At 43.7% G+C, this 15,907-nt stretch overlaps 7 protein-coding genes across 7 annotated transcripts; 4 read left to right on the top strand and 3 right to left on the bottom strand.

Moving 5' to 3' along the window:
- Window positions 1-191: 191 nt before the first annotated feature.
- Window positions 192-607, top strand: O0I10_006483 (uncharacterized protein; the record flags this gene model as incomplete). Its single annotated transcript, XM_058486511.1, has 2 exons — window positions 192-250; window positions 361-607. The coding sequence occupies 2 exons, from the start codon at window positions 192-194 to the stop codon at window positions 605-607; spliced, it is 306 nt and encodes a 101-aa protein (XP_058342868.1).
- A 1,445-nt stretch (window positions 608-2,052) lies between these two features.
- O0I10_006482 (uncharacterized protein) lies at window positions 2,053-2,629 on the top strand (the record flags this gene model as incomplete). Its single annotated transcript, XM_058486510.1, has 2 exons — window positions 2,053-2,239; window positions 2,295-2,629. 2 exons carry the CDS (start codon window positions 2,053-2,055, stop codon window positions 2,627-2,629), a joined length of 522 nt encoding a protein of 173 aa, XP_058342867.1.
- Window positions 2,630-5,781: 3,152 nt separating this feature from the next.
- O0I10_006481 (uncharacterized protein) lies at window positions 5,782-7,018 on the top strand (the record flags this gene model as incomplete). Its single annotated transcript, XM_058486509.1, has 2 exons — window positions 5,782-5,976; window positions 6,701-7,018. The coding sequence occupies 2 exons, from the start codon at window positions 5,782-5,784 to the stop codon at window positions 7,016-7,018; spliced, it is 513 nt and encodes a 170-aa protein (XP_058342866.1).
- Window positions 7,019-9,624: 2,606 nt separating this feature from the next.
- O0I10_006480 (uncharacterized protein) lies at window positions 9,625-10,029 on the top strand (the record flags this gene model as incomplete). The annotated part of the gene is made up of 1 exon (XM_058486508.1): window positions 9,625-10,029. One exon carries the CDS (start codon window positions 9,625-9,627, stop codon window positions 10,027-10,029), a length of 405 nt encoding a protein of 134 aa, XP_058342865.1.
- Window positions 10,030-10,461: 432 nt separating this feature from the next.
- On the bottom strand, window positions 10,462-11,489 carry O0I10_006479 (rRNA 2'-O-methyltransferase fibrillarin; the record flags this gene model as incomplete). Its single annotated transcript, XM_058486507.1, has 2 exons — window positions 10,462-11,276; window positions 11,360-11,489. The coding sequence occupies 2 exons, from the start codon at window positions 11,487-11,489 to the stop codon at window positions 10,462-10,464; spliced, it is 945 nt and encodes a 314-aa protein (XP_058342864.1).
- A 272-nt stretch (window positions 11,490-11,761) lies between these two features.
- Window positions 11,762-13,272, bottom strand: O0I10_006478 (uncharacterized protein; the record flags this gene model as incomplete). Its single annotated transcript, XM_058486506.1, has 10 exons — window positions 11,762-11,848; window positions 11,905-11,960; window positions 12,021-12,073; window positions 12,131-12,278; window positions 12,341-12,408; window positions 12,462-12,549; window positions 12,613-12,720; window positions 12,783-12,821; window positions 12,883-12,994; window positions 13,051-13,272. The coding sequence occupies 10 exons, from the start codon at window positions 13,270-13,272 to the stop codon at window positions 11,762-11,764; spliced, it is 981 nt and encodes a 326-aa protein (XP_058342863.1).
- Window positions 13,273-13,628: 356 nt separating this feature from the next.
- O0I10_006477 (uncharacterized protein) lies at window positions 13,629-15,461 on the bottom strand (the record flags this gene model as incomplete). Its single annotated transcript, XM_058486505.1, has 6 exons — window positions 13,629-14,016; window positions 14,068-14,088; window positions 14,142-14,650; window positions 14,718-14,825; window positions 14,878-15,296; window positions 15,365-15,461. The coding sequence occupies 6 exons, from the start codon at window positions 15,459-15,461 to the stop codon at window positions 13,629-13,631; spliced, it is 1,542 nt and encodes a 513-aa protein (XP_058342862.1).
- Window positions 15,462-15,907: the final 446 nt, after the last annotated feature.

Here is a 15,907-nt window from a genome sequence, read left to right as displayed (position 1 = left end):
GCGCTGCAGGTTGATTATTGTATTGCCTTCGGATGGTGTATTTGGTTCCAATTCCTTTTGATCACCAGTGTTCAGGTATGTATGATTATGCTGCTTTGGAGACTTTAGCTGAAACGCCTACCATTATTTAGAGGGACCATTGCAGAGAGCTGCTTGCCTTTCGGAGCTTTGCAGTTTACAAGATCATAGCTATGATTGCTAAGTATTGTTGGATGAGTTTGGACAATTGTTTATGGTGCATCTTTTATACGTAGGTGAATCATGTCAGCAATCGGGAAAAGTGCGTTTATCTCTTGGTGTCGTCAATCTTTATTCCGTCTCTGATGGTTGGTTTCCAAGCAAACGGCGATTTGCCTGAAGGGGGCAGCCAACGCACGTCTCTGATGAGTGGGCTGTATCAGCAACTAGTGACAGCATGCATATCATTGGTGCCATATCAACCTTCATCCCATCATCTGGTGCTTTCCATTACCTGCAATTTGGTGAACCTCCTGAAACACAGGTCTCTTATCGATTGATCATGTCAGCAACAAGGAGCAGGTTTTTATCTTTGGCGTCAGCAAGCTTTCGATCATTTGGTGGTTCTGATTATCGGCAATTCCTTTGATGGATCTCTACAACTATACGCGTCTTATGGATGGATCATGTCATCAACAAGCAATGAGAGTCCGCGTTGACATCTTTGGTGTTACCAAGGTCATTCATGCATATCCTCAAGGCATTCATCGTCAAGCTGCATTCGATTTCCAATGAAAAACGATTGCCATTCACATCGCTCTTTAGCCATATGTACGTCACTCCGCAGCTAGGATCTGGTTTGGGCTTTTCGATGCACAATGCTTTCTCGATTTGCATGTGGTCTTGGGCAGCAAGGATTGTCTCGTTGTCTCTCTTTGTAAGGGCTCTTCGGCATCATGTAAGTATGCTATCTTTGGTGGTACGAGTATTACTCAACCTTCTCACTGTATATTCCCATCAAGTGTCGTTCCATCGCTTACAAGCCGAGTGCCACCGTAGCGGGCCTTAACAACAAGCGGACGATTGCAAAGATCCGGCTGGATTTGGATATCATCAGGATTGCGTGCATATGGCTATCATTGGTAAATGATGATCCGTTCTTTTCTACAATGCCTACCAACATTCTCTTTTATTATGGTGTGCGGACTATTCAGCAAGCTGCATGTCTTCTGGTGCATTGGGATTGCTATGGATGCAGCTGTCATTGGATGTCGACATGTTTTCGTGCATATGGCTATCTATCATTGGTAAATAGTGATCCGTTCTCTTCTTAAACGCCTGCCAACCTCCTCTTTGATTATAGTGTGCGGACTATTCAGCAAGCTACTTGTCTTCTGGTGCATTGGGATTTCTATGGATGCAGCTGTCATTGGTAAATAATGATCCATTCTTTCTTTCAATGCCTACTAACACCCTCTTTCATGTGGGTTATTCAGCGAGCTACTTGTATTGTTCCCTTTGGATTCTTGATCGATGCAGCTATCATTGGATGTCGACAGGGGTTTATTCATATGGCTTTCATTGGTAAATAGTGGGTCACCTGTTTTTTGGCTCCAATCCCAACCAACCCCCTCTTTTATTATAGTATGTGGGCTATTCAGCAAACTACTTGTATTTTGGGCCTTTGGTCTTATTGTGGTCCTAGTTGTTGACAACCCTTTCAATGGATATCCTGCTACGCATGCCTGTTCTCGGTGGATCATATCAGCTACAAGCAAGAAGCAGCAATGAGCAACAGAGCCCACATCTTTAGTGTCAACAACATTTGCTTGATCCTCTGGTGGTTCTCGTTATTGGCAAATTGATTTCAAGAGCCTTCTTCACCGCACGTATCTTATGGATGTATCACATCAGCAACAAACAACAATGTTACGTGTCCTTTTGGTGCTGTCAAGGTGTATCCATCTCTCATGGCATTCATCATCAAGTATCGCTTGGAGAAACGGCTATCAGAATTGGTCACTGTGTCGACATCTCTACAGCAAGGAAATGCGTTCTGATTACTGGGTGGCATCAAACATCGTGGATTCTCATATGACACTGGCTAAGCATTGCTACCATTACCTCAAAGATAAAGTAGTGATATGCAGTTTTATAGGCCCATCATTCCATCAAGCTATAATTTCGCATGCTCTTTGGTGCCATCAAAGTCTCTTCTTACAGCTGTCAATGGCGAATCCTATTGAAGAATTGGAAGACGAAGATCAACATTTGAATTTGGGTGGGTGTCTCAGAAGCAAGCAAGCGATCTCTATCTTATAGTTGTTGTTGTCAAGGATACCGTTTCCATGGTTTTGGAAATCAGCTACCTGCAAGTCGTCTCTTTATCGGCGGATCTTCAGAGCAATATTTTTATCGGTGCCATGGCGGATCTCATTCCTCAAGTACTTGTATGGATACCTTGGACGTTCTCTTACAAGTGAATATTCTCGTATGTGCTATTTCATCAAGACCGGATTTATTTGTTGCAGTGCATGATGTGTCTCTCATGACGCCTACCCAAGAAGGTCGCTTGATGGCAGCTACTACTGATATGGCGGATGTTTATTTGCTATGGGTAGAACGGGATGGTGCCTTACCCTTTGGTGTAAAGCATCGTTGGCAGCTATGATTCATTTGCGACAGTGTGGTCAGCCCTATCATGGCCCTATCAATTGCATTTGAGGATTACTGCCTTAGCCGTTGGAAGTTAGACTGTTACTCAGTGGCCTTGTGGTAGATATGGGATCATGCATTGCTTTTCGCTCTTATGGGTCGGCCTCTGTGGGCGTGGGATGCTATTTTGTCCTTTTATCAGACCGAACATGTTGGCTCGAGCAGCACCTATAGAAGATGCTGTTGTTTACAATGGCAGCCCCCGTTATCCGGCTTGGTGCACCGTAGGGGAGAGGGTGACGGCAAAGCCTTCGCGTGGCCATCCTTGTCAGTACATGGGTTTCCATGGAAGCTAATTTGCCACCTTATCATTTATATACTTATTACGCATTCATGAGCATCACTAACATATCAAAGACCCCTGTGTTGATTGTAAAATTTAGAGACACAGGCACCTTTATATTTTACATATGCCGTAAGCGTGATGGAGTTACTTCCTCCTAATGGATGCTGTCGCCTGCATAAACGGAAAGATGAAGAGCTGACTTAAATGGCACGTGGTGGCTACACGAACACGTCCTGGACAGATTGCTGCACAAATGGATGATGATGATGATTGCCTTTTGTGAAGGTACGTAAGTAAACAGCATCCGATAATGAAGGGTTGTCAAGGTATGTGTATATCACATTTGCATGTAGGAGAAGGTCGAGCTGCATAAACCAATTGGTATATGTAAAAAAGATACGTATACACATATTGGATGGGTCACTCATTCTGAAACTCAATGGAGGGACCTCTTCACTCTTTCTCTTCTCAAGCTCATCCCACTTCCCACTCCTCCTTATTGTATCACAAAAGCCATGTACTTCTTGCATGACCGATAACCGGACCACCTTTATTATTCCATCTTCGAAGCAATAGTATGTAATCCACAAGCTAGCAACCTCCAACAAGCGTGTAATAAATAAACAATGCTTTATTTCATCTAGCTATCTTGCTACTGTACATTGCAACCACCATCGTCGTAGTCGTCCTCCGTCATCATTCCTACTCGTACTCGTCACCAGTCGTCAATCTCATCCGTCACACCAACATCCAAAAATACACAAGTTGAAAAGAATGGGATCTTGCAGGCTTCCTTTGAATCTCGTTGTCGTCATCATTGTATTGTTGTAGACGGGGTGATCATCGTAATCGTCATTGTTGTGAATGTGGTAATCATCGTAATCGTCGTCTCTACAAATAGGAAAGGAGGCAAGTTAGACCATCTGGTACCGGAATGATGACGATTTGGTATACCGTTAGGCGATCCTCTCAAAGGAAGAAAGCAAATCAGAAGGAATTCACAAACCAAATCACCACCATACGAGCAACGTCGGGCGATCCCTTGTTCTTGAGAAAGCACTGCACGAATCACGCAAGGCCAGTTCGATCCATGGCAAGGAAGGACATCACTCACGTAGAGTCCAGGCTCATAGTTGTTCTCATTCATCCTCTCCAAAGAAAGAATGATCCCCAATCCTTCCAATCATTTCCCACCTCATGAAAAGAAATCCTCAAGGGAAAGAACGAGCCTATCACGAGAAGAGCGTGTTGGTTCAACACATTCACGGCCGAGCCATTGCAAATCCCCTTTTACCTCGACACGGTGACCATGCTCTTCCAAAAATCCATCATCATCGACCCATCCTCAACTCAACGCAGGCATAGAGCCCTGGACGCGTTCCAAGAAGCTTTTCCAGCACACTTGGCTAGTGCAGAGCGACGCAGCGGCCACTTGATACAGGCTGGGACTTGAACCCAAAGAGATGATGATGATGCCCCAAGTTGCATTGCCTGACCAAAGAAATCTATTCAATTCATTATTAGCACACACGCAATAAACACCCTTTTCATTGTTTGTTTCATTATACTTGCCTTTTCCATATACACAAAGACTCGTTGTTGTTGGTTACTGGAAACCGAAAACCATGGTGTAGTAGTATAGTTGAGCCGAAACAAAACGCCAAACCAGCCAACGTCTTGAAACCAAACTTGCCCTCTATACAAGCTGACGCGTCAATGGAACCAAGTCGGCTGCAACATTGGACTCTGGATGTACCTGTTGACACCAAGCGTAGAGCGGGAATAGCAACGAGCAAAAGGAAGCAACGATATCGCCATGGCTACCACGCTCATTCCTCAGCATTTGGACACACTCACTCCCTGACAATGCATGTTCAGAGCTACATTAACACCTCACAGCCAACAAGAGTACTTTTTTATAGTACATTACCTTGATCGAGATGTCGTGAATGGAATCAGGAAAGGTGGGAGAAAAAGAAGAGAAGCGTTGTCTCAAGTCGTGGAGCTGCTGTCCCTCAAGTTTAAATCCCCCTACTGCTATTACACTGAGGCCACCCTCAATGACCCCACACACACCATCCACCCATCATTATCATCACCCTCACGATAAACAATAAGTACACGCAAATAAAAGAACGATCTTCACGTATAGCAAAAGAGTGTGTGCCATTTTACACTTTACATGATAACGATGATGATCCAACAACAGCCATTGCCATACTATCAGGTCAACTCGAACCAAGAAAGTTCAATGCTGGGCATGCTGGGCTAGAGCACGAGAATCGTTCACATGCATTGGGTTGGGCAACAATGGAGAATGGGAGGAATGGGCTATTAGCTGGCAGTTTACAAATAACTTACCAATTTGATTCTTCTGATATTGGATGATGTTCTGTGTTTGACTATTTTTCAGTCAAATCTCATCGGATCAAGAAAGTTGAATGATGGGCATGCTGGGCTGGAGCAGGACAATCGTTCGTATGCATTGGGTTGGACAACAATGGAGAATGGGAGGACTAAGGTTATTAGCTGGCATTTTGAACTATTCCTAAATAGTGTACAAGAATCATGCATCGCCTGTGCTGAATGACTCAAGTTACACAAACATGCCATCTGCATCTTTTGCTCTATTATAGTCATACTACTTTACATTAAACAAAGACCACTTCTCATATAGCATCACGCTTACAAAAATAAAGTTGCCTGTATCTCCGAACTTTACAATGAAACGTGGGGTTTTTATTAGAGCAATGTGCTCGGCTTGGCCAACTCCACCTTGGGTGCCAGTTTCACGATCAAGCTTGCCAATCCCAGATTTCGCAATGTCGACACCAGCCAAACTGGATCTGGAGGTCGACCTCTTCGACGACGACGACCAAAAAATATTTTGGAGGGCTAGTCGCGACATTGAACACGAAACTTTCACACAAGGTGCTGTTGGCCAAGCCGAGCACATTGCTCTATTCAAAACCCCACGTTTCATTGTAAAGTTTGGAGATACAGGCACCTTTATGTTTGTAAGCGTGATGCTATATGAAAAGTGGTCTTTGTTTAATGTAAAGTAGCTAGACCCTGACAGAGCAAAAGATGCAGAGGGTCGTATTGTGTAACACAGCTACGTTTGCATGAATGAAAGGGTCAATGTATAATTACTTTATGGATCATCTAGGAACAGGCATGTATTGCTAGCTAACGGCCACTTTTATCCAATAATCATTGTTGCGAGATCCACTGCATGGGGAAAATGCCCCTGCTCCAGACATTCATTTCCATGATTAAAGTAGGTTGATCCGAGCTGATTTGACTGAGCTGTGGTCAAAGAGAGATTACATCACTCTGGACATAAAGCACGCTCGATGTAGCTCAACCGATGTAATCTTGTATGAGCGTAACTCAACCAAATCAGCTCGGATCAACCTACTTTAATCATGGAAATGAATGTCTAGAGCGGGAGCATCGTCCACCTACAATAGAATGCACGAAAGTTGGGAATGCACAAAAGTGGCTATTAGCTGCCAATGTATGACATAAAAGTGAGGGTTGCGTACCTATCATGCATTGTCCCTGAAGTCCTGATTTTTTAGCTGAGATACCCAAAGAGGTCCTTCTGCATCTTTTGCTCTATTATAGCCATACTACTTATACACTAAACAAAGACCACTCTTCATATAGCATCACGCTTACAAACATAAAGGTGCCTGTATCTCCAAACTTTACAATGAAACTTGAGGTTTTTATTAGAACAATGGGCTCGGCTTGGCCAACAGCACCTTGTGTGAAAGTTTCACGATCAAGCTTGCCAATCCCAGATTTCGCAATGTCGCTACCAGCCAAACTGGATCTGGAGGTCGACCTCTTCGACGACGACGACCAAAAAATATTTTTTGGGCTGTTTGCGACATTGAACACGAAACTTTCACACAAGGTGCTGTTGGCCAAGCCGAGCACATTGCTCTATTCAAAACCCCACGTTTCATTGTAAAGTTTGGAGATACAGGCAGCTTTATGTTTGTAAGCGTGATGCTATATGAAGAGTGGTCTTTGTTCATTGTCAAGTAGGTGGACCCTGGCAGAGCAAAAGATGGAGAGGGACGTGTTTGTGTAACACAGCTATCTTGCATGACTGGAAGGATTGATGGATTATACTTTATGGTCTATCCATAATAGTCCATATTGCGCGCTATCAGCCATTTCCTCACAATCAGCGTTGTTGCAAAATCCACTGCATGTGAACGATTCCCGTGCTCCAGCCGAGCATTCCCATCATTCAAGTTTCTTGATCCGAGCCGATTTGACTGAGCTACGCTGGAACAGCAAACGTGAAAATAAATGAATCGCAGACCCTGCGAATGTCTCCGTCTTTCAAACTTTTGGAAGCTCCCATTCCAAATTTTCAAATGAAACATGAGGTCTTTATTAGAAAAAAGTTGATCAGCATGCGAGAGCACCCTTGTGACCAATTTTCGAGTTTTGAAGTGGGCAACTTCGGGGCTGTGGGCCGTCCGCTCTTTTGTTCCCATCGTCCACCATTTGGACCTCCCCGTATTTTAAATCTTCACAATGAAGTCTGCGACTTTTAAATGAATGAAGTTGATCAGCGTGTCCCAGCGAACCTTCTGACAAAGTTACAAGCTCAAAATGGGGAACCCCAAGATAATACATACTGTTTCCATAAATCATGAATCTGGCGCTGATCTGCATTTCGGACCTCCATAGTAAACCCCATATTGTACCCTCCCATTCAATTTCTTATAATGAAGTATACGTTCTTTTATAATACAAAGTTGATCAGCATGTCCCCGAGCATCTTGTGTGAAAGTTTCAGGTTCGAGAGGGGCAATCTCAATATCAAAGTTTGAATGTACAGTGATCATGCATTTATACAAGAGGTGTCCGCCCTATTTAATTTCCACTTCTTCCACACTCAACCCTTGCCTCTTCCTCCCATTCTCAACTGTTGCCCCATTCAAGTATGCAATACCACCTGCGAACGATTGTCCTCCTTCAACCACCATGTCAATCCTACCATTGTCTTGATCCGATTGTCTTTGGTTGAATGGCGAGTTCGTGGCGTGTACACAACCTTCTTGTCACTCTTCTACGACATACGATTCTCTTGACACAACACACGCTCGTGTACGCTTCTCTGCCACGATCAAACGTAACAGCATTCATTCCAGCAGTTGCCATTCGCTGCATTGTCTCAAGAAGCGTTCACAACCTTGTCATTCTACTACAACACACGCTCTTGCACGTTCCTCTGCTACCATCAAACGTAACACCAGTTGCTATTCCATTGTCTCAAGTTACTTGCAGCTACCTGCCTTAGAGCCCTTTTTTACGTGAACGGCAGATAGCCATTGTATCGAAGCAGCTTTATTTACGTTTATCAACTTGCTTCAATACATACGAATCCCTATGGATGATGCCATATCAGCAATCAAGTACCCAGCAATACAAGAAGCAATCTTCGCCTGGTTGAGCTGCGATAGATCAACAGCCAAATAGAAAAGGAAGCATATCAGCAGCGATCACGGGAGTTCTTTTTATCAACATGTTGGACTTACCATGGTTATGGATGGATGGATGTAATCAAGCATAGCGACAGGTGATCCTGAAATGGTGTTTTGGTTACTTGGCACGTCGTCAGCAGGGAAAGATGGATCATGTCACGTGGATACAACTGGAGGATGATGATGGATTGGATGGTATGGATAAGAGGGCTTGTATCTTCAACGAGAGACGGTTTGCCGTCATGGATGAAATTGGAATGTTGGAGTCAAGAGCGTACAGCAACTAGTTTGCAGCCATGGATGAAGATGCTTATGACGGCAGCAACCAAGAATACCAATGACGCAATTATCCCTGCTACCTCTGTATGGCTCATCCGTATCTTATTCAACTTGCAGCTCTTCCTTTATCCTATTTACGTCATAAACATCCCCACTACCATGTACTATTATTCGACTTTGTCATTGAATGAAAATTGAGATTCAACATACTATTAAGAGTATCGTACTATCAGCTCACGTATGCAAGATGTGGATCACTTGATTGGTTTCTGGAGTGAAAGGGGGAATGGGAATATGAAGGTGGAAGCAAGATTGGATCATTTACATCATGGAATGTGAGTACAGCAAATGATTTGGTGATGGCAATTGCCACCTTGTCTATCCCAGACCATGGCTGATGGATGCACTTTCAATCAGATCAAGGCTCTCTATAATGGCTCTTCATCAATCTATCAGCTCCTCATCATTCTCAAAAGACATTTTATCATTCTTTGTGGTCACAGAAATACCCACGCCCGCCGTGCAGATATAAACAAGAGGAGTGTTGTCGCCCATCGCTTTTCTCCCACATACCTATTCCTTTCCATCATTTTATCACTCTTTGATTGCTGACGCCTTCAAAATCCATTGGTGATTATCATGGTTGAGAGTCCCTTTTGTGAGCGATCCATGTGCTAATATTGTGATGATCGTTAAGGTTTCATGCCATTGTTATCCTAGCACTTCCATTTTCCTTGTTGTTGTGGTGTCGTGTATGGAGACAAGGTTACAGTAAGTGGTACTCAGTGTGGGTTGTTTTATTCTGAAGAAGAACAAGGAAACTAAGATTGGATAGTAACCAAGGATATAACCATATACGAGTGCGTCTGGACGATGGGTACACGTGATTATTCGTGGACACGACAGCGAGGCATATTTCCTGGTGATGCATTGGCTCTATTGGAGGACTTCCTCGATACCGAATTCCCTAACGGTGGGCTAGTCAACCTGGCGCCACCAGAGACACAAATGTATTTTGATGACGCTGTCCCATTCCAACAGCGTTTCGCTGCATTTCTTAACGAACATCAAGACCATCCTCACCATGGTACTTGGTCATATATGAATTCACGTATTGCACATTACCCCAAAGACTTCTTCCCTAATATCAATGTCCTTCGGCCTGATTCTGTATCGATTGGACCCGTTCGAAGAAGAATCCCAGGTGTGGGTATGAGACAATGCAAATACATCAACATAGCAGCTATACCTCGCAATCCCATCCCACGACTTGAATAAGTGTTGTATTGCGTATATCATCCTGTACTCTTTCCAGCTCAAGGTTGTCAAACTACAAAATCCAAAATTTTCCACACGGTGAATGGGCCAATCAATGGGACGCATTGACCTTTGCTCTGATGTCGGAATACAGCTGAAAGGTCCGAGCTCCTTGCTGAGCTTATCCATGCTGCATAACATGATCCACTTTTACTGCTACACATCATATCACAAAATCATCATGCATGTAATAGTAACCAATCATAAAGATGTTGATGAGGAATGACCTCTGTAAATCATGAGAGAATACTTCTTTTTTTTGTGTTATTCAGATGCAAAATGTTATTTACAGCCGGTCTAGAGAGTAGATAGCAATGACATAATAAAGCATGTGGTGTTTTGTGAAGGGCACGAGGGATGATGATAAAGGTAGAGAACTATAAAGTTTTCCTTTTACTTGCTGCGAACATACTTGCCAACCACAACAGCGTGATCTCTTTCATAAGGTTCAAGGGTAAGCTGTTCTTGTGGCTTGATGCGTTCTTCTTGCAATTTCTTGACTTCACGAGCAAACACGGTGGCAGCATCAACAGTTGAATCGATACAAGAGGCCTTGATGGAGATGACGATATGGCCATTGTTCTTCAAAAAGTGGTGTGCATTAAGAGCAATAATACGAGCTTGATCGGGTTGAGCAACATCAGCAAAGATGACATCGACCATGGGAACGAGCATGCGGTACTTGTGGGGATGACGAGCATCTTCAACAATAGGAACAACGTTGGTACGCTTCTTTGCCATGTTGATCAAATCACGACCGGAACGGTGAGAGAATTCGACAGCATAGACAGCACCTTCGGGACCAACGACATCGGCAACGTGAGAGACGGAAGTACCAGAAGCACCACCAAGATATAAGACCTTTTTGCCAGGAGCAATGTGAATGTGATCAACACCACCGAGAACAGCAGCAGCTAACTTGGATCTGAAAGGATTCCACACACGATATTCAATCTTGGTGCCTTCGGGGCCATCAATGGAAACACGCTTTTCACCATAAACGGATTCGCCAGGGACAAGGTTCTTGGTAACAAGCAAATCTTCCTTACCACGGGCAACAAAGATACCTTCGTGACGATGGGGTTCAATGATAACCTTGTTACCACCCTTGGCACCACCCTTGGCACCACCACGGCCACCACGAGCACCGCCACGAGCACCACCACGGCCACCACGGCCACCAGGCTTGCCAACACCACCACCACGACCTATACAATCATAAACGTGAGTTGATCAAAGACGCAATGACTCGATTATGGCTACGATCCATAAACAAGAGCTGTCTAATTACCTCCACGGCCACCGAATCCACCTCGACCACCACCACGAGGACCACCGCCGAATCCACCACGGCCTCCACCACGGCCACCACCTCTGCCGCCACGGGGAGCACCTCGACCACGATTGCCGTCAAAACCCATTATGTTGTTGTGTGTCTGTTGTTTGGGGGGTTGTTGTAGTAGAGTATATCGCACAAGCGATTTTTTTTGTTGAAATAGAGAGAGGGAATACAACTGTCAAAAATCTCGGTGCACAAGTTTTGCTTTCGCTTGTCACGGAGAACAACGTCACTTTGACCAATGGTTTGATTGGTGCTAAGGTTACACTGAAATGCAAAAATCCATGGTTGCCATGATACCAAGAAAAATGTGAATGAGTGAGAGAGTGTGTGTTTATTTACAATAATCCAAGTCTAGTTTTCTAATACATCTTTCATGGATGTAGTTGCAGATCCTCGTTTCTTTGGCTGAGGTGTGGTTGCTGATGGTTTCCATCCAATCTACAATGTTGTGTTCGTTAGCAAACCTTCCCATATCATTTCGTATAGTATCTTACCATGTAGATAATCTCAAATGTAGCTGGAATTGTACCATCAGGATTACCATGAAGCTCTATAATAAGCCCATGATTAGCAATCAAAGTCTCTTTCATTGTCTTTTCAAAGAAATTACCTTTGTAAATGGCAGCAGCAGCCATAAGAGTATCCCGGTGGAGCATAGGTCGTCTATTAGAAAGTACCATGCATGAATAAAAAAGACACCGTTAACGGCTACATGCTTACCGAGATAATACAGCGTTGTTTTCACCCATGGCTTTCAAATCCTCCATCAATTCAAACATGGAAGGATAGCTGACTTGGATTTCATCCACATCCACCGTCGTGAGCACAAAGCCAGCGCGACTGAGTAGGCGAGCGATATCACTAGAATCTATTGTTTCTCGTAATGAGCCGATCCAGCACATGGTGATGAAGGTTGTTGTTGTTGAGTACCTGTCATTGGCGATACATGTGGCGAGACACCGCTTTCTCGTTCCGTTTCAGCAAGTTGAAGCGATGTTCTACACCCAGCATTTAGCATGTATACATCAAATGCTAGGTTACAGCACAATACCTTAATTCAAAAAGAGTGTCACCACCAAGAATAGCACCAACAAACACACCATCCGGTTCCAATGCCTTGCGTACTTGAATAAGAGCGCCTAGATAGGATCATCTCATTCAGCCCTCTTTGTTCCATGCAATTTTGGTTATCCTTTCCATACCTGGTAAATCATTCACCCAATGCATCGACATGCTGCTAACCACTGCTTCCAATGAATCCTCCTTGAAAGGTAAATATTCCTCATCCACAACCTTGCGTTCAACTTCGACTATGGAATACAACGTCACGTCAAAAGGGTGGATGACCTTCATCAAAGTACTTTTACCATACCTGGATAATATTGATCCATGTCTCTCTTCAAGGCTTGCTCTATATCCACTATGTAAGTATGATGATTGCTTGATGCTCTAATACCAAAACAACTCTATACCTGACATATCACACATGATCAATTTCTTCATATTGTCCTTGCTAAGGTGCTTTACAATGTGTCCACAACCCGAACCAAGGTCCACCACTGTATGAAAATCGCGTTTGATATCCTGGAGAATGGTATCAGTAGGGTCATTCATATAGCCATGGTCTCTCTCTTACTTACCGCCAAGCGATCGGCAACACGAGCGGCAACCTCGTCTCTAAGGTAATCGACTGTGCGACTGCTTTCGACATCCATGGCAGCACGATCCTTTTGACGACGTTTGGCATCGCGATTGAAGACTTGGAATATAGGTGTGTTTTGTGACGAAGACGCTGTTGCATACATGCGTCGCCATGGCAATCGGGTAATAGCTGTGTGCTGTACGAGACGTGAACGAAGCATGGTTGCAGGATAAAAAACAAACCACTGGCTCCGGCATGTGCTCAGCTGTAATGAAATTATTAGGTTACCAAGGAACCTATTTTCATACGACTGCCTGCCGATGATTAGCAATCCCTTACTTAAGATGGATGGATGATTACTCTAATCTTATCATGTTCATTATCAATGTTTTCTCCAAACTACGCCAATTCGATACACTTGATGATAGAATTAGAATCACCCCCCGTCCTGAAGCAATATCCTATGTATTATTACTTTTACTACACATATTCAAAGACTCCATGTAGCCTATTCATTCATGTTGTTTATATAAAAGAGCAAATTTACGCAAGGGTAATGTATTCGAGCTAGTGATTTTACATGCATGCAAAGGCTCCCAGTGGTACATTTTGCCTTCTTCGTCTTGCTGCAATACTGCGCGCTATAGCAGACACTTGTTCTTTTGTTCTGCTGTGGAATATATCATTCTCCTTGATCTTTGCCCAATTCTTGCCATACAACCTGAGACCTTCTTCAAGGGTCGTAATCTCCTCCTTTGTCCAAGGGCGATACGATCGCTTTCCATTTTTACGACTGCGTGGAGTTTCAGGAGCTGCAGTGACGCTTGATTGATTGTTGGCTTGATCATTTTGTTGCCACGTGTTGCTGATGCTAGCTAGTAGTTGGGGATCATCGCTTAGTGGCGTGGGATGATTGCTATCAAAAGGTAGCATAGTAGATGATGGATATCTCAAATCGATTGTACTATAAGCCAATGTCAATAATGGCCAAATCTTCAATGAAAGAAACACCTACTCTGTTACATATGGTAGTTCGCTATAAATAAGAGTTAAAGACATGCATACACAATAAATCGAAGACGTACATACCTTCTTGTCGGATCATCATTCTCAATCCTACCATTCATATGTTGACCACCATACTCTGAATTGAGATGCGGGATCTGGCCGTCGTGATGGTTGTTGTTATTCGGTGCTGAATCCCCAAAAAAGGGAGGGATCCTTACAATCGTGTTGTAACTCGTATCGTGTCGTTCTTGTAAATGATATGGTGGCGGTGGTGGTGGAAGCCCATTCACCCCGTGGCTGGATAATGATGTTCCCTTCATGTTCAGATTGTCGATATTGGATCCATTTTCTTCGTCCCATGTATCCAAAGCATCGTAATACTCGTCTTCATTGCTGCTATTATCCCTTGTATCTTCGTCTTGGCTTTCCACATCCTCCTCGTCCGATATTGCTGATACAACAATGGGCTGACGTCGATGGCGTTTGTCAACTGGATCTGCTTGTTGATTGTGTGAACGTTTCATCCCAGCTTGTGTCTCACAACGATGATCTTGTGTCGGGCAGTGTCGTAATGTGTGGCCGTATCCATCCTGAGAAAGGGGACACATGAATAACACTTGCCATATGACGCCATGTCCCACAAAGAGATCTACACACCTTCCTGTCAATGGCTTCCAATACCATAGGTAATGCTTTGAACCATGTCTCCTTCATCCTGTTGCCGTTGACCATATTTTGCAAATTCCATAATGGTGTCGAATCGAGCTAACAAGCAATATTAGAAACATTGCATTCAATCTCTGTCATAGTAACGTACTTGCTCAAACCTTGCTTTAAAAGCATTCCATATCCTTTGGCTCAACAACGGGCCTTTGCGCTTGAGCTCCTCATCGATCCTTTGTTTGACTTTGCTGATAACATCATCGGTCGTATGGATGCCGGTCGGCCAGCGTGTCTCGGCAATTGCCCATCTTGTCACAGTAGTTAAGAACAAATCAATGACATCATCTCGAGTATGAAGTTGCTTGGGAATAAGGAGTGGAAAGAAAATGGATATCGCTTCATCGTATTGCACGTTGTCCAACCACACGGCAGTTGTAAAAGTGGCGACGTTCACTCGATTGACGGCCGACTGAAGCCGATCCACATTGGCGACACCTTTGGAAAGAATGGAATCGCGTATGGTAGCGTAGTCAAGGTAATTGTTGCTATGAACAGGTCGCTTATCGGAACCGCCTTAAAAATAGAAGAACGCGTCAAAGGACAAATGAAGAAGGCACAGAGCACCATGCACAACGCATTACTTTGTAGAATGTCGCATATGGTATTCACATTGGTAAAGAAGGAAAGCACCCCTTGTACAGCCTTTTCTGCGTCCTGGAGAGCCGTGGCAAATGACATGCGCGTAAGAAAGAAAGTAACGAGGTTTCTCGGCTGTAGATATGAAATTTTGACATGCCGACAACGCCCATCCGCATGATTAGCAAGGGCCTGTTTCCTTCATGGTAGCATCACATTTAACCCCTATGCTATTTTCTAATGAGGATGCTTCTCAAATAAAGTTTATTCATTACAGAGATGGCGTGAGTGGTAAATAATAAGAGAAGAGAGTGAGTGTGTCAGCTACGTAGTAGATGGATCAAACCTATGCACAAAAATGTATTATGATGAGGATGCATTATCAAGTCGACAACTTGTTGTTGCTCCTGGATCATTAGTCATCTGTTGCAGGCGATATAGACCACCATTCTTTGTGAATGAGGTCATTGTTTAACAAGAAAAAGAAACACTTTGTGTCTATTGATTATGACAAGCGAAGGTTGAAGGATGTCTTTTTATGGTAGATG

This window comes from Lichtheimia ornata (genome assembly GCF_029851405.1).
Source record: "Lichtheimia ornata isolate CBS 291.66 chromosome Unknown scaffold00028, whole genome shotgun sequence".
In the NCBI taxonomy this organism is placed as follows: domain Eukaryota; kingdom Fungi; phylum Mucoromycota; class Mucoromycetes; order Mucorales; family Lichtheimiaceae; genus Lichtheimia; species Lichtheimia ornata.
The sequence above is the reverse complement of the archived record's forward strand: the minus strand, read 5'-3'. Positions and strand labels throughout refer to the sequence as shown.